Source organism: Mirounga leonina, unplaced genomic scaffold, assembly GCF_011800145.1.
Source record: "Mirounga leonina isolate KUSES-001 unplaced genomic scaffold, KU_Mleo_1.0 Mir_171, whole genome shotgun sequence".
Lineage (NCBI taxonomy): Eukaryota > Metazoa > Chordata > Mammalia > Carnivora > Phocidae > Mirounga > Mirounga leonina.
This window is the reverse complement of record NW_023270436.1, coordinates 15,212,584-15,237,757: the sequence shown is the minus strand read 5'-3', so window position 1 is coordinate 15,237,757 and position 25,174 is coordinate 15,212,584. Positions and strand designations below refer to the sequence as shown.

Sequence of the window (25,174 nt, the reverse complement as noted above, 5' to 3'; positions counted from 1 at the left end):
CATGCCCTCTTTCCCCTATGGATCCAGGATAAAGCAAAGGTTTTAAATCAAGGGCTTTGGTGAAAGGCAGAAGGGGCTGCTGGCTCAATACCCTCAACCAAGTCACCGAGCATCTTTATCCTCAGTTTTCTTCTCTCTAAAATGGGGGTAATAAGATCCTCTCCCTTCTATGATTGTTTGGGGATGAAATGAATAAGTGCATGCAAAGCACCTCTGTGCAGTCTGCATGTAGCCGTTAAGCTGTCCGTGCATCTTAACTATTACTATTACTGGGAGGCCGGGATGCCAGGTGGAAGGCACAGGCCTTTTACGCATTGCAATCTTGGCCCCAGTGCCCTTCCCTTGTTAAGCAGACTGCAATTTGTGAGTTTACTGGAGAGAGACCGTCTCTGATCTCCATCGGTTGTTAGGCACCCGCCTGTGTGTTTCCCATCAAAGTCAGCCTCCGCTGGTATTCTAATCACATCCCCCAGTTAATACCACACATTTCTATGTGAAAAGGGGGACAAATTACATGGCAGACACCACCAAATATGAAAGCTCCCAGCGATGCTTTCATTGTTCAGGCAGTGTTCTCTGCTCGCCGCTTCTGGGAATATAAATTAATTGGCAGTACTCTTTATCTCACTTTGATTAACTGATAGATCTCTCTGCCCTTCAGTTTGTAAACACCTCTTGGTCTTTCTCTGATCCCACTTTCTTCTAGCTCTTGCCTCTGACCACAAAACACACACACACCCCCTACCACCACCACAACACCAAAGTCTACACTTACATAATGTGACATTGTGGGGCAGAATGGATAGGATTTGATAAACGTGGCCGTGATGTCTATTTTTATTTTTAAGCAATTAAGTAAATACAAATGAGGAAATATGCTAAGGCTTTTTTTCTTAGATATTTATTCACTTAGATATTTTTGTTTTTTTGTGGGTTTTTTTCATGTTCATTGATCTTTCTCCAATGTATTCTTGTCTTTCCATCTCCCCTGCACTCAGTACAACTAGGGTTGGCCTCAAGTAAGGAGTGAAGCATGGGTGCTGGAGGCAGACAGAGCTGGATTCGAATCCTGGCTTACCACTAATGGTGTCCCCTGGGACAAGTTAGCTCATTTCCCTGAACCTCAGCCTCCGGTAAAATGGAGCTTAAATACATCCCACAGTTGTTTTGAGGATTAGATGAAATAATATTTTTTAAAAAAAATGTCTATCACAGTGTCTCTGTCACTATGTAGATGTTCAGCGATGCACTAATTCCATCTGCCTTCCATGTCCGCTGAGGTTTTTTTTACACCCCAGACCCTGCCTCATACTTCACTGTGTTCCCTCCCTGCCATCCTTGGTTCTCATCTCAAATGCTTCTCCAGGGTGTTCTTGCTGTTTGCTCCGTGGCAGCCTGGGTTTGCATTTCTGCAACACACATCATGCCTGTGATTACTTGTCCAACACGGATCTGACCTCTAGGCTGGAGCTTCCAGAAGGGCCAGGACTGTGCTCTGGTCACTAGGATGTGCATCAGTTATAAAATGCACTAACAAATTACTTACAGTATTTCGGATTTTAAAAAAGGAAGAAAAACTGGAACCAACTCAAATGCCCACCAGTAAGAGAATGGATAAACTCTTGATACATTCACACAATGGAATACAACTCACCAATAACAAGGAGCAAGCTACTGGTATATCCAAGAATGGGGATGAGTCTTGGACATGTTGAATGAAAAAACAGAAACAGAAGAGTATGTGTTATAGGATTCAGCTTATAGGAAATATGAGAGCAGGCCAGAGTCATCTACGGTGATAGAAAGTAGATCAGTGGCTGCCTGGGGCTGGGGTGGGAGGAAGGGATTGACTCCAGAGGGGCAGGAGGGAACTTTTTCAGATGATGGAAGTGCTCTCTTTTTAATCGGGGCAGTGAGTGGGTATGTGGGTGCATACATTTGTCAAACCTCATTGAACTGTAGACTTAAAATGTTTGCATTTTATTGTATGTAAATTGTACTCCAAAAAGTTGATTAAAAAATAAACGAGTGAAACAAAAGCACAAACAATTAAAGAAGGGAAAAAAAGAAGGAAGGAAAAAATGAACCAACAAACAAAAAACCAGGTGAAGGAAGAAGGGCAGCAAGCTTGAATTCTCCCCAGTAAGAGGCTGACTGTTGATGGCAGCAGTTAGTGAAAACCCACTGTTCTCATTGTAACAAGAAGACAAAAAGATAAATGACAAAAATAATATTTTCAAAGACACTGAAAAGCCATGGAAATAAGAGTAGATGGACTAAAATTCCAGAGAGAGAAGGGTCCTTTCCAGAAATTATAAAAGCCATCAGACAATGGAATAACATCTCAAGAGCACTAAAAAGCAAAACAAAAATCTTGCCTACCTCTAGTTCTGTAGCCAATAAAAATATCCTTCAAAAATGACAGCAAAATAAAGACATTACAGACACACAAAAGCTGAGGGGATTTGTCACCAGCAATCCTGAACCACCAGAAATACTAACGCAAGTCTCCTAGCTGAGGAAATTGTTTCCAAATGGAACTAGAGAACAGAGTCTCTTCACATTGATAGAAAATTGACTGTTTAAAGCAATATTAATAACTATGTCTTATGGCTTTATTTAAATATAGATAAAAAGCAATAACTGTAATAAAAAAGCATTGATAAATCTGACTTCATTAACAACTACTGCACATCAGTGGGCATCATGAAAGGAATAAGAAGAGCCTGGATGAATATATACATACATGTGGCAAAAGACTCCTATCTAGGGTATATAAAGAATTCCTACAAATCAATAATAAAAAGACAACCCAATTGAAAAAAGAAACAGAAGACTCAGATACTTCACAAAAGAGGAATCCACATGGCCAATCAACATAGGAAAAGATGCTCAACATCATTACTCATCAGGGAAATGCAAATTAATGTCACAATCAGCTCTCCCTACCCATCTACCAGAATGGCTAAAATTAAAAAGGCTGTTTTGATGAGGATGGAGAGCAACTGGAACTCTCATACATGGTTGACACTTTGGAATGTTGGTGATTTCTGATAAAACTAAGCATACCCCTATTCTGTGACCCAGCAATTCCTAAAACAATTGTGCCTATGTATGTTCACACAAAAAAAACATAAAAGTATGTCCCAAGCAGCTTTATTCATAATAGTCCCAAACTGGAACCACCCTGTATGTCCATCAATGGGACAGTGTATAAATAAATTATATGCAAACAATGCAACACTCCCCACTAATAAAAAAGAATGAACTGTTGATAAATTGTACAGATGTAATGGTAGCAAAAGAAGTCAGATGTAAGAGAGAACATGCTCTATGATTTCATTATATGAAGTCCAAGAATGAGCAAAACCAATCTCTGGTGAAAGAAGTTAGAAGAGCCATTACTTCTGAGTGAGGGCAGTATGGATAAGGAAAGACTTGAGAGAATCTTCTGGGATGATGGGCATGTTTCCTATCTTGATTGAGGTGGTGGTTACAAAGGTATATAGATATGTAAAATTTAATTGACTTCTGAGGTGCAACTTAAGATTTAAATAGTTTACTCCATGTAAGTTATACCTCAACAAATAAAATAATAAAATACACCCCCTTTTCCCCTTCTCATACTTCCTACAGTCAACCTCGAAGTCTTTTTTTTTTTTTAAGTGAGCTCTAGACCTAATGTGGGGCTTAAACTCACAACTCCAAGATCAAGAGTTGCTTGCTCTACCAACTGAAGCAGCCAGGCACCCAACCTCTGAGTCTTTCTTAAATAAAGATAAACATATATATATGTCTACAGATGGGTAGATAGATAGATTACAGACATAGCTATATAGAAATTTGAATAAATATGAGATTATAATTATGGCCACTGTTCATATATGTTTTCCCAGGGCAATCTCCAATTATGTGTGTTGTCCCAATGTAATTAATTATGTCACCTCCTTTCACCCTGTTAAGTGTTCAGTTTGGACAAGAAATCACATGGTCACACTCATTAGAATGTACATATAGCAATCACCTTCCCCCTCACCAAACTATATCCGTAATGGCCATCTTTCCATGTCTATACGTATGGATCTACTTTATTTATTTTAGTAGCTGCATACTATTCCATAGTATGCATGCACATGACATTATTTGACTCTCCTATTGATGGAGATTTTAGGTCGTTTCCAGTTTTAAAAATAATGTTGATGCTGTTGGAGTAGACATTGTCTGTTTTTGCCTTTTCAGCGTTTGGGTTGCCTTCTTTGGATCAAAGCATCTGGATTTTCTTCTCAAGAATTTACCCTTCCCCCACCCTCAGTGTGGGTGTGGGTGACCCCAGTTCTGTCGACTCCAGGGGTGGGCAATAATCCAAGTGGATAACTCAGGGATGGGACTCTTGATGATTCATTTGGGAAAGAGATGTTTCTTTTTTCCTAATGTTACTAAACCAGAAGAATTTCAGCCTGGAGCTGTTGACGGCCATTTTGACACACAATGGAGAGCTTTTACATTAGAATAAAATCAGCAGGGATGGAAATGGGGAGAGTGAATATAGGTAGGCAGATTCCTGATGACTATCTACGCTAGATCCTGCTACAACAGAAGCCAAATGCCCCAGAGTTTTCCTGTAATGTGAGTCTCAAACACCTCCTCACCTTTTTGTTTGCTTGTGCAAGTTTGAGGAGGATTTTGTCATTGGCAACTAAAAGATTTCTGACAAAATATAACTATGATAAGCATCCTTCCGTGTGTGTGTGTATACACTCAAGAACATATACGTGTATATATATATTCAACAATATATGTATATTTTGAATATATACACTTATATATTCTTGAGAACAGTACTTACAGGAACATTATTTTTTTATTTAAATTCAATTAGCCAACGGTCCCACGTCGTCGGGCTCCCTGCTCGGCGGGGAGCCTGCTTCTCCCTCTGACCCTCCTCCATCTCATGCTCTCTCTCTCTGTCTCATTCTCTCTCCCAAATAAATAAATAAAATCTTTTAAAAATAAATAAATAAATAAATAAATTCAATTAGCCAACATATAGAAGATCATTAGTTTCAGATGTAGAGTTCAGTAATTCATCAGTTGCTTATAACACCCGGTGCTCATCACATCACATGCCCTCCTTAATGCCCATCACCCAGTTACCCCATCCCCCCATCTATCTCCCCTCCAGCAACCCTCAGTTTCTTTCTCATAGTTAAGAGTCTTTCATGGTTTGTCTCCCTCTCTGATTTCTTCCCATTCTCTTTTTCCCTCCCACCCGCTATGATCCTCTGCACTGTTTCTTATATTCCTCATATGAGTGAAACCATATGATAATTGTCTTTCTCTGATGGACTTATTTCACTCAGCATAATACTATAGGAACATTATTGTATGATCAGTACCAAAAGTGAAATGACTGCATAAAGAATCTTTTTTTTTTTTAAAGATTTTATTTATTTATTTGAGACAGAGAGAATGAGAGAGAGAGAGCACATGAGGGGGGAGGGTCAGAGGGAGAAGAAGACTCCCCGCCGAGCAGGGAGCCCGATGCGGGACTCGATCCCGGGACTCCAGGATCATGACCTGAGCCGAAGGCAGTCGCTTAACCAACTGAGCCACCCAGGCGCCCTGCATAAAGAATCTTAATGTATTGGAAACTATGCTCCAAACACGTACAGATTTCTACCCCCACCAGCACTGTTCGAAAGTGCCAGTTTCCCCACACCTGGCAGTGGATTTTAGATGTATGTGACAATGAAAAAGTGAGCAAGAGACTTGACAGGCACTTCACAGAAGATTATATCCAAATGGCCAATAAACCTACGAAAAGATGTGAACCTCATTTGGCACTCGGGAAACGCAAATTAAAACCACAAGGTATTACCACTAAACACCCACTCAAATAACTAAAAAAAGACTGCCTTCCAGTTATAAAATAACGAAGTCACAGGGATGAAAAGTACAGCATAGGGAATACAGCCGACAACATTGTAACGATGTTGTATGGAGACAGACGGTGACTACACTCACCGTGGTGAGCCCTGAGTGATGTACAGAATTGTCGAATCACTGTGTTGCACACCTGAAACTAATATAACTATACTTCAATTAAAAAAAAGGGGGGGGTGCCTGGGTGGCTCAGTCGGTGAAGTGTCCAACTTTTAATCTCAGCTCAGGTCTTGATCTCAGGGTCGTGAGTTTAAGCCCCGTGTTGGGCTCCGCGCTGGCATGGAGCCTGCTTGGAAAAAAAAAGACACCAAGATTGTTGAGGATGTGGCATAGCTGGAACTCTAAAACACTGCTGATGTGAGGGTAAATGGCTACGGCTACTGTAGATGCCTGCGCGGTGGTATCCTCTAAAGTTGAACAGATAGGCATACCCTGTGGCCAGCGATTCCCCCCATGTGCACATACCTAACGGAAGTCTGCATATTTTTTCATTGTAAAACATGTACAAAGGTCAGCATTTTTGTAATAGTTGCATCCCCTTTTACCTCCTCCAAAAAGCAACACAACCCAAAAGTCCTTCAACAGGTAAATGGATAAATAAATTGTGGTAATTCAGAGAGTAGATACTATACAGCAATGAGAACGGACATCTGACAATTACACATGAAAACGTAAGTGAATCTCATAAACATAATGTACAAATGAAGCCAGATCCAAAAGAGTATATACTGTATGATTCCATTTCAATGATGTTTAAAAAACAGCCAAACCAGGGGTGCCTGGGTGGCCCAGTTGGTTAAGCGTTGCCTTCGGCTCAGGTCATGATCCCAGGATCCTGGGATCGAGGCCCGCTCCAGCTCCCTGCTCACTGGGGAGTCTGCTTGGCCCTCTCCCTTTGCCCCTCCCCAACTTGTGCTCTCTCTCGAATAAATAAATAAAATCTTAAAAAAAAAATAAAAAACAGGCAAACCGTATGATGGTGATCAAAATCAGGATGGTGATTATCACTGGGGAGAAGGGGCTTGTGTCTGGGGGGTAGCTTGCAGGGGTTTCTGGGGCTTTGGTAATACTCTACACCTTGACTTTGGTGAAGAAGTTGAATAGATTTTTTTCACTGTGTAAAATTTCATCAAGCTGTACACTTATATTTGCATATTTTTCTCTATGTATGTTATACTTCAATAAAAAAAGTGTTTTTTGTTTTTAAAAAGCATTTGGGTGAGAATAAAATGATTTGGAAAAAATCTAATAGTGAGAAAAGACTTCAGAACACACAGGTGAATACTAGAAACTCTGAAAATCAGTCCTGACACAAGATAGTACGATGATGAGAAGTCAATTCTTCAGGTCTTTGTTACAAACCCAAAGTGAAGCATCTGATATATCTCTCATTGCATTGCCAGGAATTTAATCTCTGGACAGACACAGGAATAAAGTGAAAAATGGACTGGGAAGCAACAAAGGAGAAAAACGCTGAGAAAGCTGACCACAGCGTATGTATCTGGGGCTTGGTGTTGTATTGTGACGGGAGAGAATTCCAGTCACATTCTGCACTAGACTTGAGAGAGAGATATTCTAAAAAAAAAAATCTCATGAAATGGTTGATATAAACTCATGGCCGAAGGCTCTAGAAAGAAACGTGTTAGATGGGTGGGGACTCTGGAAAATGAAATTTTGAATGAAATGAATCAAATGGAGAAGAATGAATGAATGAATGAATGAATGAATGAATGAATGAATGTGAGTGAAATGCAAGGAATAAGTAAGCAAAGTTCCAATAACAAAGGAAGGGGGCAGCATTTAAGGAAACCTAGTCTTCTATAAAAGCACCAGTGGGCTGAGATAGTCAAAGAAATTTCTCCGAAGATGGCAGGAAGGGCATGTTCTCACAAGTGAACAGGCTTCTAGAATATTGCCAGAAAACCTAAAGGCAAGAATGAGTGGAAGCTTAAAAAAATATGTACCAAGAGCAATACATTTCCAATAGGATTTGTATTGTTCAGAGCAAGTACATGTATAAGGAGATAATAGGTCCACTCTTTGGGGAAGATCTTGAAATAATTTAGTCAACAAATATTTATTGTCTTCCTGGAGGCTGGCAGATAATAGATGTGCTGTAAATAGTTGTTGAATGAATCGGTGAATTCAAAGAGCATTAATGGAAGTCCCTGCTTCAGTGACCCTCTCTGTTGGTGGTGACACAAGACCCATGAGCAGGTGTGTAATAGGAATTATGACTATGGAACCCCACAGAGTTGGCGGGGAGGAGACAAGGGAAAGAGCGAGAGAAAGCTTCTGGAAGAGAAGCAGCTCCTACTTTGTCTTGTTGTAATAAGCCCTGAATATCTGTCTGGACCCCATCAGCATTTTTATCAACAAGTAGGAAGAACATATAGATCAGACTGCATCTCAGCCCTCTCTGAGACGAGGATACTCTGGTTACCTAAGTTATAAGGATCCTAACAGTAGGAACCGCCTTTATCCCCATTTTGCCAATAAGGAAACTGAGGCTTGGAGCAGGAGGCGATTTGCTAGGGTCCTACAGCCGGGAAGTAGCAGAGCAGGGCTCATCCTGTGTCAGGCCGACTCCGGAGCCCGCGATATTAGCATCCCATGCTCCTGCTTTGGGTAGACAGCTGGAGAGATGCCCTTCAAGGTTTCTCTAGGACTCTGTGGTTCCAGGTGGTGGCTCCTCATCTTCAGCATTTCTCAGAACTGGGGAATCTGTGGGTCTGGGTTGTTCTGCTTCCTGAACCTACGGAAGGAATTCTTCGGCTTGGGTTCGGTTGACCTGCAGTCTGCCTCGACGTGAAAACAAGGACGCGTCTACAGCAACGGCACGCCGGTGAATCCGCGCTTTCCACACGACCGACCGTACCATTTCGACCTTGAACCTGCTGGGCCTTTGTGGCGTCTATTCGTTTTTAAGAATTCATTTGGGGCCAATAATATGCTTTGTTGTGATCCAGGCTTTGTAAAATGCAGGAGTTAGCTGCAATGACATCGCGTGGTCTGTATTAATGAGTTGTAACTGGATATCAAGCTCATTATCACAACAACCCCCCCCCCCCGGCTCCCCGTTTGCCTGAAGCCCTGTGCTGTGTGTCTAGCTGGAAAGAAAGCTCCTTTTTCTTTATGAAAGCAGAAAAGCCAAGCTTCAGAAAATGTTGATTTATGCGGAGAGAGCCCTCCACACCCTTGAACGACACAGTATGAATTGTGGTCCCATCATTTACAGCTGGAGACACCCTCATACTCTTCTGCTTTTGGTGTAAAACATATCCTGGGCCACCCTGTTATCAATCTTACCCAACGATCTATTTACCTAAAGTACACAATTACAGAAGAGGCTCCATTACAATCCAGGGCAGATGAAAGAGCATTAATGAAACCGTGAGTCTGTGGGATTGGGTGGCTTAGCAATTGGTCTGAAATGCCGCCTGCCCCTGGTGTCCACGTGGCCAGGCTGTCTGGGGCTTTCTTTTTTGTCTTTTTAAACACGTGAAATTGTTACAAGAATTAACAAAGCTAAAAGGAAGCATAGGAAGAGCTAACAAATATTGTTTAAGCATTAGGATACAAAGGCGAGGGAGGGAGGGAGGAGGAGATGGGGAGAGAGAGAACAGAGAGAGAGACGCACAGCTTCCAAACCTGCGGTGAAATACAAACTGCTTTCTGGGGAGTGGCAGGTTTTGATTTTCCCCGAATTGGGGCTGGCTGCTTCAGGGGGCTGTCTGACCTCTGACCAACCTCCCCGCCCCTTCATTAAGGGCCCTACCCTTGCATTAAATTCCGGTCCTTTAGGTGCCAGAAGTAGCTGTCATCCTTCACAGGCAGACCAGGAACAATAGAGTCTGGCTTCCTTTCAAGTCAATTTGCAGTAGGACCATGTTCTAATATCAAAAAGGAAGAAAAGGGACACTTTGTTTTGTGAGTAACCACGAGACGGCTGCATTTGATGTGACTTCTGTGGACAGTGTGACACTCTCCCCCAGGGTGCTCCTGTAACTTCTGATGAGCTCAGGAAGGCTTTGGTGACAAGAAGGTGGAGGCTGTAGCAGGGTGGTCTGGAACTGAATCTGGAGGCTTGAGGGTGAAGCCGGGTCCCCATCCCAGCGAACAGGAACAGCTCTGGGCATGCGGCGGAGAGGACAAAACGGGACTGGTTTTGAGTCTTGACTTCTCTTATCACCCAAGTCACCTTTTGGGGGTCTGAGCCTCGTTTTTCTTACCTGTAAAATGGAGGTGGTAACACCTCCCTCACGGGGTTGTTGAAAGGCCTCAAGGTAACACTTGTAAATCACCTGGCGCGTCGTGAACGCTCAGTAGGTGGCAGGATAGCAGGATGGACTAACAGGTAGGATGGTAGAGACTGAGGAGCTAAGATGCCAGAGGCATCACAATCCAAACGAAAGGAAAGACCACCTTGAAGGAATCTTCGAGGTAGCTGTAGGAGAATGGGTCCCTGGATCCTTATCCACTTTGAGAACATAAAAACAGAGAGTGAAAAGGGAGACAGGGATTTCTGGAGGGATTTCTTCCACAACACCTGTTGGGATGCTTTGAATCCGGGTCCCAAGGGGAGGAGGATGCTTCATCGTTCACTTCAAACAGAATGACAGAGAGGCTTTGGTGGACTGCTCAAGAGTTTAAAGTGTGATCCCAGCAGCTGGGGGACTGCTGAGCTGGTCCCTGACCCTCTCCTGGCAAATCCAGAGGGCAGAGGCAGGCTACGGGGTGCTCCTGGGGCTGGTGCTGGGTTAGGAAGTGGTGCTTGTCTTTGACAGTGTGTCAAGCATGCATAAAACCTGGGCACCAGATGGGACACCCCAGGCAGGAATATTAACCTGGGGTTTTGCCCATAGTAGCTCCCACCCAAAGCCCCGGAGACTCCAAAGTCAGGAGTCTGGGTGGAGCAGACTACTGGTAAACCAGAATCTGAGGGACATGTGTCTGATAGACAATGTGTAGAGAGCTGGAATCATTTGGAAGCCTGCAATAGAGAACTTCCAAAGGGCCAACAGAAGTGCCTACAGGAGAAAAGAGCCAGGTTTGGACATCTGCAAGGCCCTACAAGAATACAGACCTCTTATGGCAGTACCAGTGAGAACTTTCCTGTGCTCCCTATTTTCCCTTCCAGCCAACACAGAAAGCTAAGGGGAGCAGGGGCATCTCTGTGGGTAAAGGAAAGGGCATGCCCCACACTGCCTTCCCTCGTAGCAGGTGGCCTGCAGGGAGCCATCCTAAGCTGTCCTTAATAGGTAGGAGAGGAAGCACACTCTTCTCCTTGAACGAAAGTTGAAGTGTTGCTTAATATATTAATACCTAGAATCAATGCTTTTAATTTCTGAATCGTGACAGTGTCTTGTGACTTGGAGAGACCGCGAGGCTGGCTACCACCCAAGGGCAAGCAGAAAAGGCACTGGATACATCGTCTTCATGTTAGGGCTGGAGAAAAGCTTCCCCTGCTGAAAACTGTTCAAGGGAGCAGGGGAGGCAAAAAAAAAAAAAAAAATCTTGTTTTGATTAGATCCCAGGCTTCATTCAATGGACAGGTTGCTTTTGTAATGCTGGTATTATAAAAGATGGGGTGGAGGCTTCGTGAGGTTTTGGGCAGTGGGCTGGAGAGAAATGAGAGTCCTGTGCAATGCTTGTCAGCTGCTGACTCCAGGGACTTCTGGGGCGACTGGAGTATCCTTGAAACACTCCCCTGAACTTTGACCTTGGCCAGTGAGGACAAGCTAGAAGTGAATAGCCTATGAGATGCAGTCAGTATTTCTTCTACTTCCCCCAAGCCCCTCCAAGTAGGTGGTTTTCCTTCTTTATGTTCTTCATTTGAGAGTGGGGGCATATTTGCCCTCGACCCATGCGCCCCTGTAAATGGTCAGGCTTAACTTCGCAAAGTAATACATAATGGTTAAGAATGGGGACTTTGCAGTCTGACCCAACTTGGGTTCAAATGGCAGACGGGCCACTAACTAGCTGTGGGACTCTGGTCAAGTTATTTAACTTCTCTCAGCCTCAGTTTGCTCACCAGCAAAATGGGTAAACAGGGCCCACCTCTTAGCACTGTTGAGTAAATGGAATTGGATAATTCACATAAGAACTTGGCATGGCATGTGGCACGTAGGAAGTACTCAACCAATAATATCAGTTATTTTTAGTATCATCATCACAACTATATAATGTGCCACTTATTTAATTTTAAAACATCATGTCATTTTTAGCCCCATGAGGATACAAAAGCATACTTCATTTTGCTCTCCCCAGGACAACCTTGAAAAAATGATGATTCATGAGGATATAAGTTTCTTTCTTTTTTCTTTGACAGAAAAACACAAAAAAACAAAAAAACCCAAACCAAAAAATTGGCATTACACACAACAGAACATGGGGGCAGTTGGGATGTACATAAAGCACCAAAAGGTGATGGTATTCATCATAAATCAATCTCGGTCATCATTCTGGACCCAGGCTTTATGGACATTGTCTTGAATCTTCACAAGATTTAACCACATTTGAGAAAATGCAGCAGCAGAGAGGTGAAGCAGATAGCCTAAGGTCACAGAGCAGGCAAACAGCAGCAGAACCAGGACTCAAAAGCCTGGATGATTCGTGGCCCCGGTTCTAAGGCAGTCATGCTAAGACGTGAGTTTGTCTGGTTGGACAAGGAAACTCAAAAATTGCCCTTTACTGAGATAATTTAAATCACAAACCCTGGAGCTACAGAAAAGGGGGACAAGGAGGGTGATTTGTTGGTTTGAGGCAGGGAGGGAAAAGGTGAGGAGAGCTAGTTAAGGCTACAGAAGCATCTGGGCTGCCTACGATAGTTCCCATGGACCCTGAAGAGAATGCTCCCCATGTCCGCCATTCTTCCATTCCATTTCCATCCCTACAAGGATGACAGATTCATAGCTCAAATTCCTTGGTAGCTGTCAACAAACTTGGCTTCCTGAGTTTTGAAAGGCCTCTTTTAAAAGGTCTAAAAATATCAAAGAAGCAATTTGATTAGCAGAGGATGGGATCAGCTAATAAGCAATAACAACACAGGCAAGTTATGTGCTAATTGCCTTTTGGGCATTTTCTTCAAGGGCTCTCGGAAATGCAACATTTTCGTCCTGTTACTCTTTTGGCTGCCTTTTCCTGAATGCATAAAAATGATCAGAATGAGAGTCATTGTCTTTGGAAATGTCAGTATTTAAATGTTTTAATGCTTGATATTTGGGAGCCCATGGCTTTGATTCCTAAGCGGGAATATGAAAAGATAGCATTTAATGAGCACTTACTACATAGGAAAGGGGCTTAGTCATAGCCAGGGGCTTTTCTGTGCATCATCCCATTGATGCTTCCAACCCTACAAAACAGGGATTTTTATAATTTCCATATGCGAGACAGGGAAACTGAGGCACTGGAGCATAACTTGTCCAAGGTCACACAGATAGCAAACACTAGGATGGTATCCATGTTTATGGAGCACCTCAGCACATACTGGGGATTACCTGTGAATAAAACATTTGTGGGCCTGGTCCAGATGGATTTACAGTTACCTGAGGGATGTACCTGGTACCTGGGATTATCCTTGATCCTGAGAACAGATGCTAAAGAATGTTGAACTTCTACCCATTGCCAGGCATTGCACTAGTTTCTAGGGATAGAATTGTGAGCTAGGCACGGTCCTTTCCCTCAAAAAGCTCCAAATCTAGTGGTAGGGTTGAACAAATAAACAGGCAATTATGATGCAGAGTATTTTTTTGGTAGAAAACAAAAAATTCAGTGGGTCAGAGCTTGGATTCCATTGAACTAGATACTTGCCCAAATGATTCAACCCAATTAAGCTGCTTACGATTATCAACAGCTCAGCCACATACACACCAGAACCTCATTCCTCATTAGCTGGGCCTGTCTTCCATTCTATCTAGCAGGTCTTGGCAGCATATTGACCCAGGATCAAAATATGCCTTTCTTAGAAATGTGACTTTAATTAGAAGTGGCTTATAAATTTTCATTGAAATGAGCATTATTTAGAAAGATGAGTCTGAGCTACATTCAGGGTTCCCCCCACTCTGTCCTTAGCCGTGTTTCTCTTCCAGAAAAGCTCACTAGCATATTTTAGCAAGAGCTCAAGAAAATGCAAATGTCCTTGTCTGGGGTCGCAGGCACAGTCCCATTCTTGTTTGCATTGCCTCCAGCTAAAACTGGCACTTTCCTTTCTCCTGCCAGGTATTTCTGAATATACGCTTTAAAAATCGAACCGACAGATGCCCCTTTTGGAGAGATACTTGTCTACTTACTGCCCGTTGTTACTGCAGTCAACAGGCTTATCTTAAAGGCACAGGGTCTGGCCAGTGAATCAGTCCTGGGTTCAAATCCTACCTCCACCACCTACTTATCTGGGCGTCTCGGGGGAAGTTACAAAACCTCTCCACACCTCAGTTTCTTTATCTCTGCAAATAGGGGTAATTACTGCACCTGCCCATGGCATGAGGGGTTATTTTAATAGTGTAAGCAAAGCGCCTGATGCACAACAGATGCTCAGTAAGTTAAGGCCATTATTTGCTCTCTAGAGTCACATGGTGAGGAGGGAACCCCAAAACTGTGAGGTTCGATTTCTTGGTTCTGCAGATGAACATGAAGAAACCAGAGAGGCTAAGTGATTTGACTAGGTAGCGGGAGAGCTGGGATTGGAAGCCGGCCATGCCCGTCCCACCACTGTCCAGAGCTCCGGAAACATCTTGCCATGGAAACCCAGAGGAACAAGGGCAGGGGATGTTTCAGGAGGAGGAAGAAGACAGAGAGCACAACATATTCAAAAACCACTTTGGCTTCCGAGTAGGGGCGAAGTAATGAGAGATGAGGCAGGCAAAGTTGGCAAGGACAGAGCCTTTTAAACTTCATTAAAGATATTAATCTTCATTTTGAGGGCAATGGAGGGCCATTTAATTGTCCTATTCAGGGGAATGACAATATCCTACTTGCATTGGAAGAGAACGGGTTGGAAGGTCAAATTGAAGGTAATGAGGCCCAGTTAGGGGGCCTGGAAACAGACAGTGGTAGCCTGGACCAGATAGCGACCTTGGGGAAGGAGGCAGGGTCGGGCAGAACACCTGCCCTGAGGCAGTTGGTTGGAGCTAAGGGTTGATGGGGAGGGAGGGGTCAAAGAGGAAGTTTGGGTTTCTGCCAGAACAATTGGGTGCACAAGGGCATCATTTATTGTAAGAGGAAAAGTCTCACCATCAGATAAGCATTCAACTGGGGCAAGGTGTTGAGGACTGTAGGAGTCCTCCACCACCGTGGTTCTCTACCCAGGATAAACTTGTCCCCTAGGGGACACTCGTCAAGATCTGAACGCAGGCTTGATTGACACAGGCTTGATTGTCACAACCTGGGGAGGGGGCTGCTACTGATGTCTAATGGACAGAGGCCAGGGATGCTGCTCAACATTCTCCAAAGCCCAGGACAGCTTATTGGCCCAAAATGTTAATAGTGCCAAGATCGAGAAACCCTACTCTGCCGAAATTCAAAGCCTTGAAAGAAATAACACACTGGACCTTTCTGATGATTGAAAGCTTTAATGAGAACCCATGGAGCGAAATCCTCTCTAACTTGACAGCCCCCTGGGATGGAAACTTGGGTAACTTTGTGTATGAAGAGGGATAGTGTGGAACGGTTTATCTACTGGAGCTCTGTGGGGCAGCATTTTGTCAGACAGCGTTCCAGGAAAGAAAGAACGTGCTCCCTGGAGGAGCATGGTAGTCCTCTGCCCTGCCCCTTCCCCTATTAGAAAGTAAATGCTAGCTTTGGTTCAGTGTCTCGTACCACCTCAACCTCCATCTAGCCAATGTTGAGGATTCAGCCCTGAAGGCTTCACTGTGCATGTCTTCCCATGATAGAACTTATTTTTACCTCCAAGCTCCTATATGGTTGTTTTTTTAAGTTTTTTTTTTAATTATTTATTCATTTGAGACACAGAGAGAGAGAGCATGAGCAGGGGGAGAGGCAGAGGGAGAAGCAGGCTCCCTGCTGAGCCAGGAGCCCAACGTGGGGCCCCATCCCAGGACCCTGGGATCACAACCTGAGCCAAAGGCAGACGCCTAACCAATCTGAGCCACCCACCCGTCCCTACTTTTCTTTTTGGTACTTCTTTTTTTTTTTTAAGATTTTATTTATTTATTTGAGAGAGAATGAGATAGAGAGAGAGAGCATGAGAGGGGGGAGGGTCAGAGGGAGAAGCAGACTCCCCGCTGAGCAAGGAGCCCGATGCGGGACTCGATCCTGGGACTCCAGGATCATGACCTGAGCCGAAGGCAGTCGCTTAACCAACTGAGCCACCCAGGCGCCCTCTTTTTGGTACTTCTTATTTGCTGTCTTGATTCATGGATATTTATGAATTTGTTCTCCCAATGGAATTGTGGGTTCCTTGAGAGAAGACTCCCCGCCAAAAAATCTGTCATGATAGGTGTTAAACATATACCGTAGAAGGTGACTCTGCCCCTCTCCCAGGCCACTATGGGGCATTAGTCCCTGTCTTTTCTACCACTGAGCTACAGCCCACCGTGGACCCTTTGAAGCCCCAACAATGCTGAACCCATCCCAGAAACCATCCCAGCAGTATAATCTCATTTTGTGAAACCCAGAAACCCCGAGGCATTTCCAGGTTTGCAAGCCGGTCGCCAGACATAGCTAATTTTTGAGTTATTAAATAAAACTACCGATTGCATAAATTCCAATTTAGGCAGAAAGGCATTCGATCAAAATTGAGCCCTGCAAGAAATTTTCTCAGTAGAGTTTGAACACAGGAATTTAGAAGGGAAAAATGCCACCATCTCATGATAGAAGGTATCCCATTACCAACCATTATGATTTTGAAGTTAGCTGCTGTCAGAAAGATCTTCGAGAAAAATATGTTGGTTTATTCAGTCCAAGAAAGGTTTAATTGGCTTCTGTCAGATTTTCTGCAAGTGCTTACTTGCCACTGAACCCCACATAGATTCTGCAGCTTCTAAATTTCACAGCTCACAGCTGAGTATTTGGAGGCTGTGGGATTGCTGAAAGGGGGTCGAGGACAGGGCTCATTCCACAGTCATGCAGAGGCTTGTCTAACCCGAGTTTCTTCAAGCACCCCCTGCAACGGTGGAACTAGATGGGGGCTCATAGGAATAAAGATGGCGCACATTCCACTGTCTCAGCTCTCTCTCTTCCTGTTATCCCTCTCTATTTTTTTTCAGTTTCCAGAAGGGTGTCTCATGTGATTGCCTTTTTTCACTTCTGTATCCCCAACATTAGCATCATGGTTGGCATATACAAATATTCGTTAAAGGACTGAATGCTTCCATTGAGGGCCTCTACCCTTCCCCTGGCCCCAGAGCCCCCCAGTCACCGGGTTGCTTGGGACACCCAGTATCTGAGTTTTTGGGAAATCATTTGTGATTCACAGTCACTGCTGATTACTCCATCTAATACCTATCTCCCATACTTTCGTCTCTCCTTTGCCCTTGCTTTCCACACTCATGCTAGATACACACTATCCCAGGTGTTCTTGCAGTTAGAAAAGGCAGGCAACACTATTCTGGCAAATGAAACATAAGAGTAAATAGCAAAGTTCCTGGAAGGCCTTCATAAAAGGGACAAACATAGCTCACACTCTCCACTTTCTCCTCTTTGTGCTGGGATATGAATATGATGCCTGGAGCTGGGGCAGCCATTCTATGACCATGAGGGGAAAAGACCTGTCCGTTCCTATACTGGTGAGCTTCTGAACCAATACCATCAGGCATTCACCTCCAGATTTCTTGTATGAGGAAAATAAATTCATATTTGTTTATGTCACTGCTTTTCGGTTTTTCTCTTACTTGTAACCAAAAATGATCCTAATTGATACATAGAGTTTTCCTTTTTTTCTCATTTCCTTCTGGTTCTTCATGGGATTCAAACATGAATGATGGGACTGGCCCGAGAGAGTTAAATCCAAGAAACTCAGAATAGGGGCACTCCCTTTTTTACAACTAGGGTTTTTAACTGGGTTAAGCATTTGTTACCCAAATGAACTTTCTCCTGCAGGGCACCCCACCCTTCATGCACATCTACTCTCAGGCCAGTTCTAAAAAAATATCCTTCGACCCACTTCTTCCCTTCTGCCCTTAAGCCGGGACTTGGCCTCACTGTGGGACTTTGCAGTTAACACACAGCCTCCTCCAGACTTCATATCTGGGCTGACATGTCTTCAAAGCGGTGAGTGACACTCCTGTCCAGTCTGAGAACGAGGAGCACTGGTAATGATTACCGCCATCACTTACGGGGGTGGGGGTGGGGGTAACTGTGTCCCAATATTGTGCTCAGTATTTCACATGTGTGATTTTATTGAATCCTTCCAAAACGTCGATGCAGTAGACCCGATTATAATTCGACCCATTTCACAGAACGTCCTACTAGAGACTGTCAAAGAGGGGATTTGAACCCACCTTTGTTTGACCTCAAAGGCAGAGCTCCTCCCTAGTCACTGAGTTTATATCACATCTGTTAGATTCTTTGATGTGTTTCTTCTACTGCGCCCACCCCCCGCCCCCCATGGGGAGCAGCTGCCTCTTTGCAGCCCAGACAAAGAGCTTGCTTCATTTGGTCCAGCATAAAGAAAGTGCCTATCGCTCTTCCCATGTCAGAAGGTAATGAACGTGCACCTTCCCCACAATTTATCATGGAGGGGAGCTCACTATCACATGGACCTGCAATTAGACACAGCAAGATTCACCAAGGCAGGCATTACCAGCCCAAAGCATCAGGGCAGAAAGAAAAACAACAAAACAAAGCAACTTGAATTCTGCAATCATCTCATGCAGTTGACAATGGAGCCAGAAGAATCCCTTAGAGAGAGAAAAGGACTGGTTGCTATTTCCCTGGCCTAAGTCATGAGTCGTATAAAAATGAAGGTGCGTGCAGCCTTTGGGATTCTTCAGAATTGAATCTCAAGTGGTCCGGAGAGTTTTTATTCTTTCTTTCTTTTTTTTTCCCCAGCGTAATCAGTGATTCGGGGCAGGGGGCGTGGTCTCTGTGATTAGAGGCCAGAGAAATCAACCAGCGCTGAGGCCACTTCCAACAAAGACGGGCGATGACTCACCACTTACCTCTTCAGGCCACAATTTCTCCTATCTGGACAAGAAGGAAAATCATTTCATGTTTGCGGCTAGGAATGACTTATGCTGAGACTCCAGGTTTCTCTTGTTGGGGGATCGCTTTCTAAAATACCTTCGTTCTCCTTTTCTGATTCCAGGCAGCCCAACTGGGTATATAACTGGGCTGGACTCCTGAGACCTTCTCTGGGCATTTCTGTTCTCATACAGGGGTAGGGGTCAGGCACAGGGGTGGAGGCTGGAGGGCGGGGCGGGGGGCAGAGATGCTCAGGCCAAGGTCTTCTCTATGCCTGGGATTCTGCTTAATTTGCTCCCTTCTCCCCTCTTGGCAGAGAACTAGACCTGGGACCTCTTCCAGCCTCAGTCTACCCAGGTGCTAAAGGGGTTAATAAGAACACCTCTATCACAGAGCCGATAGAGAATTAAACAAAGCCATATTGACTAACAGTTCATAGTATTTACTCTGAGCCAGGCTCTGTTCTAAGAGCTTTACCCATATCAGCTCATCTAATCCCCACAACACCCTACGACAAGGGAGCACTTTTAGCTGTTTCATCTATTCTAAGATGCACGTTTTCTTTCCACATTTAGCATCTCTGAAACTGGGGCATATCTTATAATTGAAAGTAGGTTATAGTTTAATCAGTAGAGTTTTCTTTCTTAGTGGCGCAAAAAGATTATGACGCATCTTGAAATGGAAGATGTCTTAAATTAGATAAAATGCGATGTGCCCGTTATCACAGATGTGGAAACTGAGGCTCAGGTAACTCATTTGCTCAAGGCCACACAACCTGGTAAGTGGCAAAGTTGGGGTTTGAACTCACGTTGTTTGCTGAAGAATCTTTTTAACACTAAGCTAGGATATGAACAGAGCGCCAAGTATGAATCCTGGCTGTCAGGATCTGCCCAAATTAGGGTTGCTTCTTTTCTCTCTGGGTGTTTAATGACAGCATGGTAGAAACTTCAGGCACCGAGAGACAGAGCGTGTCTAAAGGATTCCACAGCTTTATAGTTTTTGCCAAATGCCATTTCTGCATTTCCATTCTAGAACTTGGGGGTGGTGTGTGCTAAGTGCCTCTCTTTTTTTAGCCCCTTTCAAGGGAGAAAATGTGTTCCTGGTAATCTGTACACACCCTGATCCCCTCCCTTCCCCATGGCTAATCCCATTAGTCTTCTCTTTTGCTTCCTTGGGAAACAAAGGGAAAAGGAACTCCCTCAAAGATTAGGGAGCCCAACATGGGAGGGGGGGCTGCAAGGTTTCCTCAACAAAAGACACTCCAGCAGAGGATTTGCGTCTTATTCATGTTTTTAAAAACGACATGAAGACTGTGCAAGGCAGGATGCCACTGGAACATTAGTTACCATGTAGCACCTTCCATCCTGTAAGAAGGAAAATGCCTCGCTTCAGAGGGCTTCAGGATCCTTTCGGGGTTGGGGGGGTTCCCCCACGTGTCATTACACTAGGGCATGGGGGACCCGTAGTCGGTGGTATTACTGTGCAGCCCAGTGTGGCCTCACCCTTCTCCTCTGAGAAACCAGCTCCTTCCTCAAGCACTCCTCAGTGGATGCTTACCAGGCTGCCTGGCATTTGTCATCCTCTATGTGGCACCCCTCTGCCCCCCAATAAACCTGAAAGCGATTTGAAGCCGATGACCACACTTACACCTTCTTTTTCTATCCCCCTGTGGTGCATGCTAACCTCTCTCTCACTGCTTGATTAGCATGGGCAGGCAGGGAGTGCTTCAACCCTGGAGACAGATCCAAGTTCAAATCTGTTCCCTGCTGGCCAGTGTCCTTGGATAAGGGATCTGTTCTCCCTGGTTCTCCATGTTGCCATCCCTCTTGTGAGGAGGTAACAGCTCACCTTGAAGTGTTGCAGATGGTTCTGAAAGATCTAGCTCAGAATCCGGCAGGTGGTAAATACTCCAGACGTGCCAACTGTTCCCACTGTTATTAACATTGCTGCAATTATTATTGGTTTGATTTGGTTTGACACCAGAAGTTGATCCTAATCTGTACACATTTTCTTGTGGTTTGTCACTTTCTTTCTTTTTTTTTTTTTTAAAGATTTTTTATTTATTTATTTGAGACAGAGAGAATGAGAGACAGAGAGCATGAGAGGGAGGAGGGTCAGAGGGAGAAACAGACTCCCTGCCGAGCAGGGAGCCCGATGCGGGACTCGATCCCGGAATTCCAGGATCATGACCTGAGCCGAAGGCAGTCGCTTAACCAACTGAGCCACCCAGGCGCCCGGTTTGTCACTTTCTAGTTAGCTTCGTTTAGGTTAACCAATGCTTTACAGTAGCTCTAAGAAGTTGCAATTTCTAAAAGCATGCTAATTCAGCTGTGAGCCTGTGACACCCTAGGGTCTTCATTATTTCCTTGAAAGTGGGGCAGGGGCAGTGGGATTTCAAGGAAGCTTTTGTGCCTGAAGTCTTAGTTTATCCAACAGTTCCCTGGAAACCGCCTTCCCTTTTCTTGACCTTCCTGAGTTCCACCAACCCTCTTCCCAAGAAAGACATGACCATTCCAACCTCTGTACCTTCCTCTACTTTCTTCATCTCTCTATCCCAAGATGGAAAACTCTTTTGCATTTACTTGGGTACATGGGTTCTTCCCTCCACAAATCTGACACACACACACACACACACACACACGCAGACAAGTTAGCTGTCCTTCTCTGAATTCTCACAATACCCAACGATGCTTTTTACTCAGCATTATAATTACCTATTTCTTATCCTTCACTTCCCATCCCAAACATATACACTATAGATCATGAAATATTTAAGATCAAGTCCCATTCGTTACAAGAGCAAGTGTTTAGCAGTAACAGGGGTTCCATAAATGTTTGCTAAATGGATGAAATAACAATGTAACTAAATTCTAGGGAGTGTTCGCTATGTGTCAAGAGAAGGCCCAATGAGATTCCGCCTTTGACAGATGGTAACACAGAAGCAGAGACATTCTGCAAATTGCCCAAGGACATAGGGCTGCTAAGGAGCAGATCCAGGGTTCAAACCCAGGCTGTTTGGGTCCACTGCCCAAGCTCTCACACTCCCCTCTGCTTCCTAAAAGCCCACTTCGCTCCTCATTCTCTCCCCACATTGCTAAAGAAGTTCAGTCCCAGAGGGGACTGCTCCAGATGGAACTCACTTCTGTGTAGCATTTTGAGATGAAAGGAGATACATACAGACTGCATCTTGCAGAGTGAGCTCACTAAGATTGTTGAACAATGAGGGGTGCTTACAGATGTGTTAATTCTCAGAAGGGAGAAGCTCAGAAACACTTTGGACTACCAGGGAACCAGGGGTGAATTTTAAGCTCTCCTTTGGGCACCGATTTCTCCCCAGGCCCTCCTTTCTGGGGCAGGACTCTGAGCCATAAGATACGCCACAGTGGGCTGGGGTTGCCTGTGACTCTCCTTCCCACTGTTCCCCTACCTTGGCCAATCAGTGGTGACATACAGTGTGCAGTGTGCGGATACAATAACAAAGACACACTTAACAAAGACAGAACGGGCCTACCCACTTATGACTGATGTGGGAAACAAAGGCAGAAGAAAAATTATTAAATTTCCTTACTACCTACAGCCCATTGACAAGTCCTTGAAACAGGGAGTGACATTCCTCTAGGGATTCAACTGCCTCAATGTTAAGACTTTGCTAAGGGCAAAAGGCAGTCCTAGCCTGACCACCTCTCCCCCAACCCCCCAGGATCCTGTAAGTCTACTTTAACGTGTAAGAATTCCTTTGGAAACTTCCTTTATCTCTAAACCCTCCAAGTTACGTGTTGGCAGTCATCCCCCAAGCATATGGCCCACCGATATACATCTGAAGGGTCTCATGACTAAGGTTTTATTAGACGGTAATAAATGACCTTTTCCCAACAATAGCTAGCCCCCTCAAGGTCCTGGAAACCTTGCTTGCAAAATTCCTTAGAGACTTCCGCTATCTCTCACCCCCTCCTAACTTGAAAGTATATAATGGGCCACTCTTCATGGTCCTATCCCTGTGCTTTAATAAAACCACTTTTTTGCACCAAAGACGTCTCAAGACTTTCTTGGCCGTCGGCTTCGAACCCTAATAACATCTTTCCTACATCAGTGATCATTTGAAAACAGAAACACTTGACTGTGGTCATGAAGTACATATTAATGATTTTTCTCTGTTTTTTTAAATCAACAACAGAATTTTATGTCATACATACACACTATCAAGTGTTAGCATCCTGCTAACCAACTTCCATAGCTTCCTTAGTCCTAACACTGTTTCTGCCTAATTGATGTTCCTGGTCTCATTTGCAGACACGAGGAAATAAAGGCTCAGGGGTGCTAAGCAACCTGTCTTTTATCAATAGTTGGCGAGCAGCAGAGTCAAGGCTTCACAACCGAAAGTTTGACTCTGCAATCTTTCCATAAGAGAGGGGATGTGCCCGTATCTCGAGCCCAGTGGATCTCCAAAAATAATTTCTGCAATGGCAAGCCTACAATTCATCTTAATTTTTTTCTGATGTTCTACAGTGTCACTGCTGAGTTATTCTATCATTTTGGAATTACTGGCTAATAGGATGGCCCAGCTCAGTGTTCTGCCTGGCGTTCTCATTCTTTACGAGAAACCAACCATTGATAGCAACAGGGATGTGTCTCGACAATTTAATTACACCAGGACTCCTCTCTTCCCCTGTCCCTTGTTGGCCTGAAGGCTAATTTCTATTTCACTTGGTCTTGAAAACATGCTTGGTTTCGGCGGAGAGGGGAGACCTACCTGTGTTTGATGCTCTGAGACATAAAAGGGCCAGAGGGCCCCCGAGTTGGGGACACTCTGCATCTTCTTGGTGGCTGGTGTCTTGGTCATCTTGGAAATCCCTCGGGCATAGCCTGGGCCCCTCAAAGAGGGGTTTTTCCAGAATCTTCTACTTCAGCAGCCACTGGTGTGAGAGGCTCCAGCAATTTTTTCCTGATTCCCAAAGCCAATTACACAGGCTCCAAAGAGGCTTCTGACCCAGGAGTAAGGAAAGCAAATCATCTGGGTTTCCCGCTAACAGAATAAGGAAGTCCAGAGGGGGTGGAATTAGGCAAGCCCGGAATTACTCAGTTTTTAGAAAGTTAACAAACTTTCACGAGCTTTCCCCTCTTTGGAAGGGGATATCTTTCTGTACTACAAACGAAAATAAAATACGAACAACAACAAAAAAAATTAGACTCCACTGACAAAATCTGAAGGGGGCCCACAGAGGGGCCACCAGCCCCCTTCCCTAAGGTGGCCCAGGCGTGAGGCTCAGGTTTCCACTGCTAGGTAGAGAAAGCCAGCTAACTGCCAGGCAGTGGTCAACTCAGTTGCCTGGCAACGAGACGCAGTGGAGGGCTTCCTCATTGGCTGGGATTGGTGGGGGCGGAGTCGCGAACTCTACTGAGCAGCTGGGATGGTGGCTGGGAGCTGGGACTAACCAGGGAGCCACATTCTCCAAACTCCGATTTCTCCTCTTAGACCTGAAGACCTTTTCTTTCCACCTAACTACAAGCAACTCCTTCCTTCCAAACTCTGCCCTGTCCTGCCACTAACCCACTAGTGATTTCTTGTGCCTTAGGTTGGGTAGCTAAATGTGTGCCTTTAGCCCCACAACTACTTTAACTTGAGATGCCTATTTCTCTCCTGTTTCCACCTGACAAACTCCTATGCATACTTCAAAGCCCCCCCACATACATGTATACATTTAATGAGTATTTAGAATGTGCTAGACATTGCTCTGAGTATTTTACATATATTGACTCACTCCTCATAGCACATCTTTAAGGAAAGTATTTTATTACCCTATTTAACAGACTAGGAAACTGAGGCACAGAGAAATTGAATCACATGCTTTAGGTTACACAGGAAGCTCCTGAGTTGGGATTCAAAACCAGACCTGTTTGGGGTTCCTGGGTAGCTCAGTCGGTTGAGCGTGGGACTTTTGATTTCTGCTCAGATCATGATCTTGGGGTGGTGGGATTGAGCCCCATGTGGAGCCCCACACACTCTGCGCTCACCGCTCAGCAGGGAGTCTGCTTGAGATTCTCTCTCTTCCTCTGCCCCTACCCCCTGCGCTCACTCTCTCTCTCCAAAATA

At 44.4% G+C, this 25,174-nt stretch overlaps 1 protein-coding gene across 1 annotated transcript in view; it reads right to left on the bottom strand.

Moving 5' to 3' along the window:
• Positions 1-23,923, bottom strand: part of CCDC60 (coiled-coil domain containing 60) — a 157,346-nt gene extending 133,423 nt beyond the window's left edge. The window contains exon 1 of the mRNA XM_035016716.1: positions 23,834-23,923. Within this exon, the coding sequence (XP_034872607.1) occupies positions 23,834-23,923 (90 nt within the window). The remainder of the gene's footprint in view (positions 1-23,833) is intronic.
• Between the last annotated feature and the right edge of the window lie 1,251 nt (positions 23,924-25,174).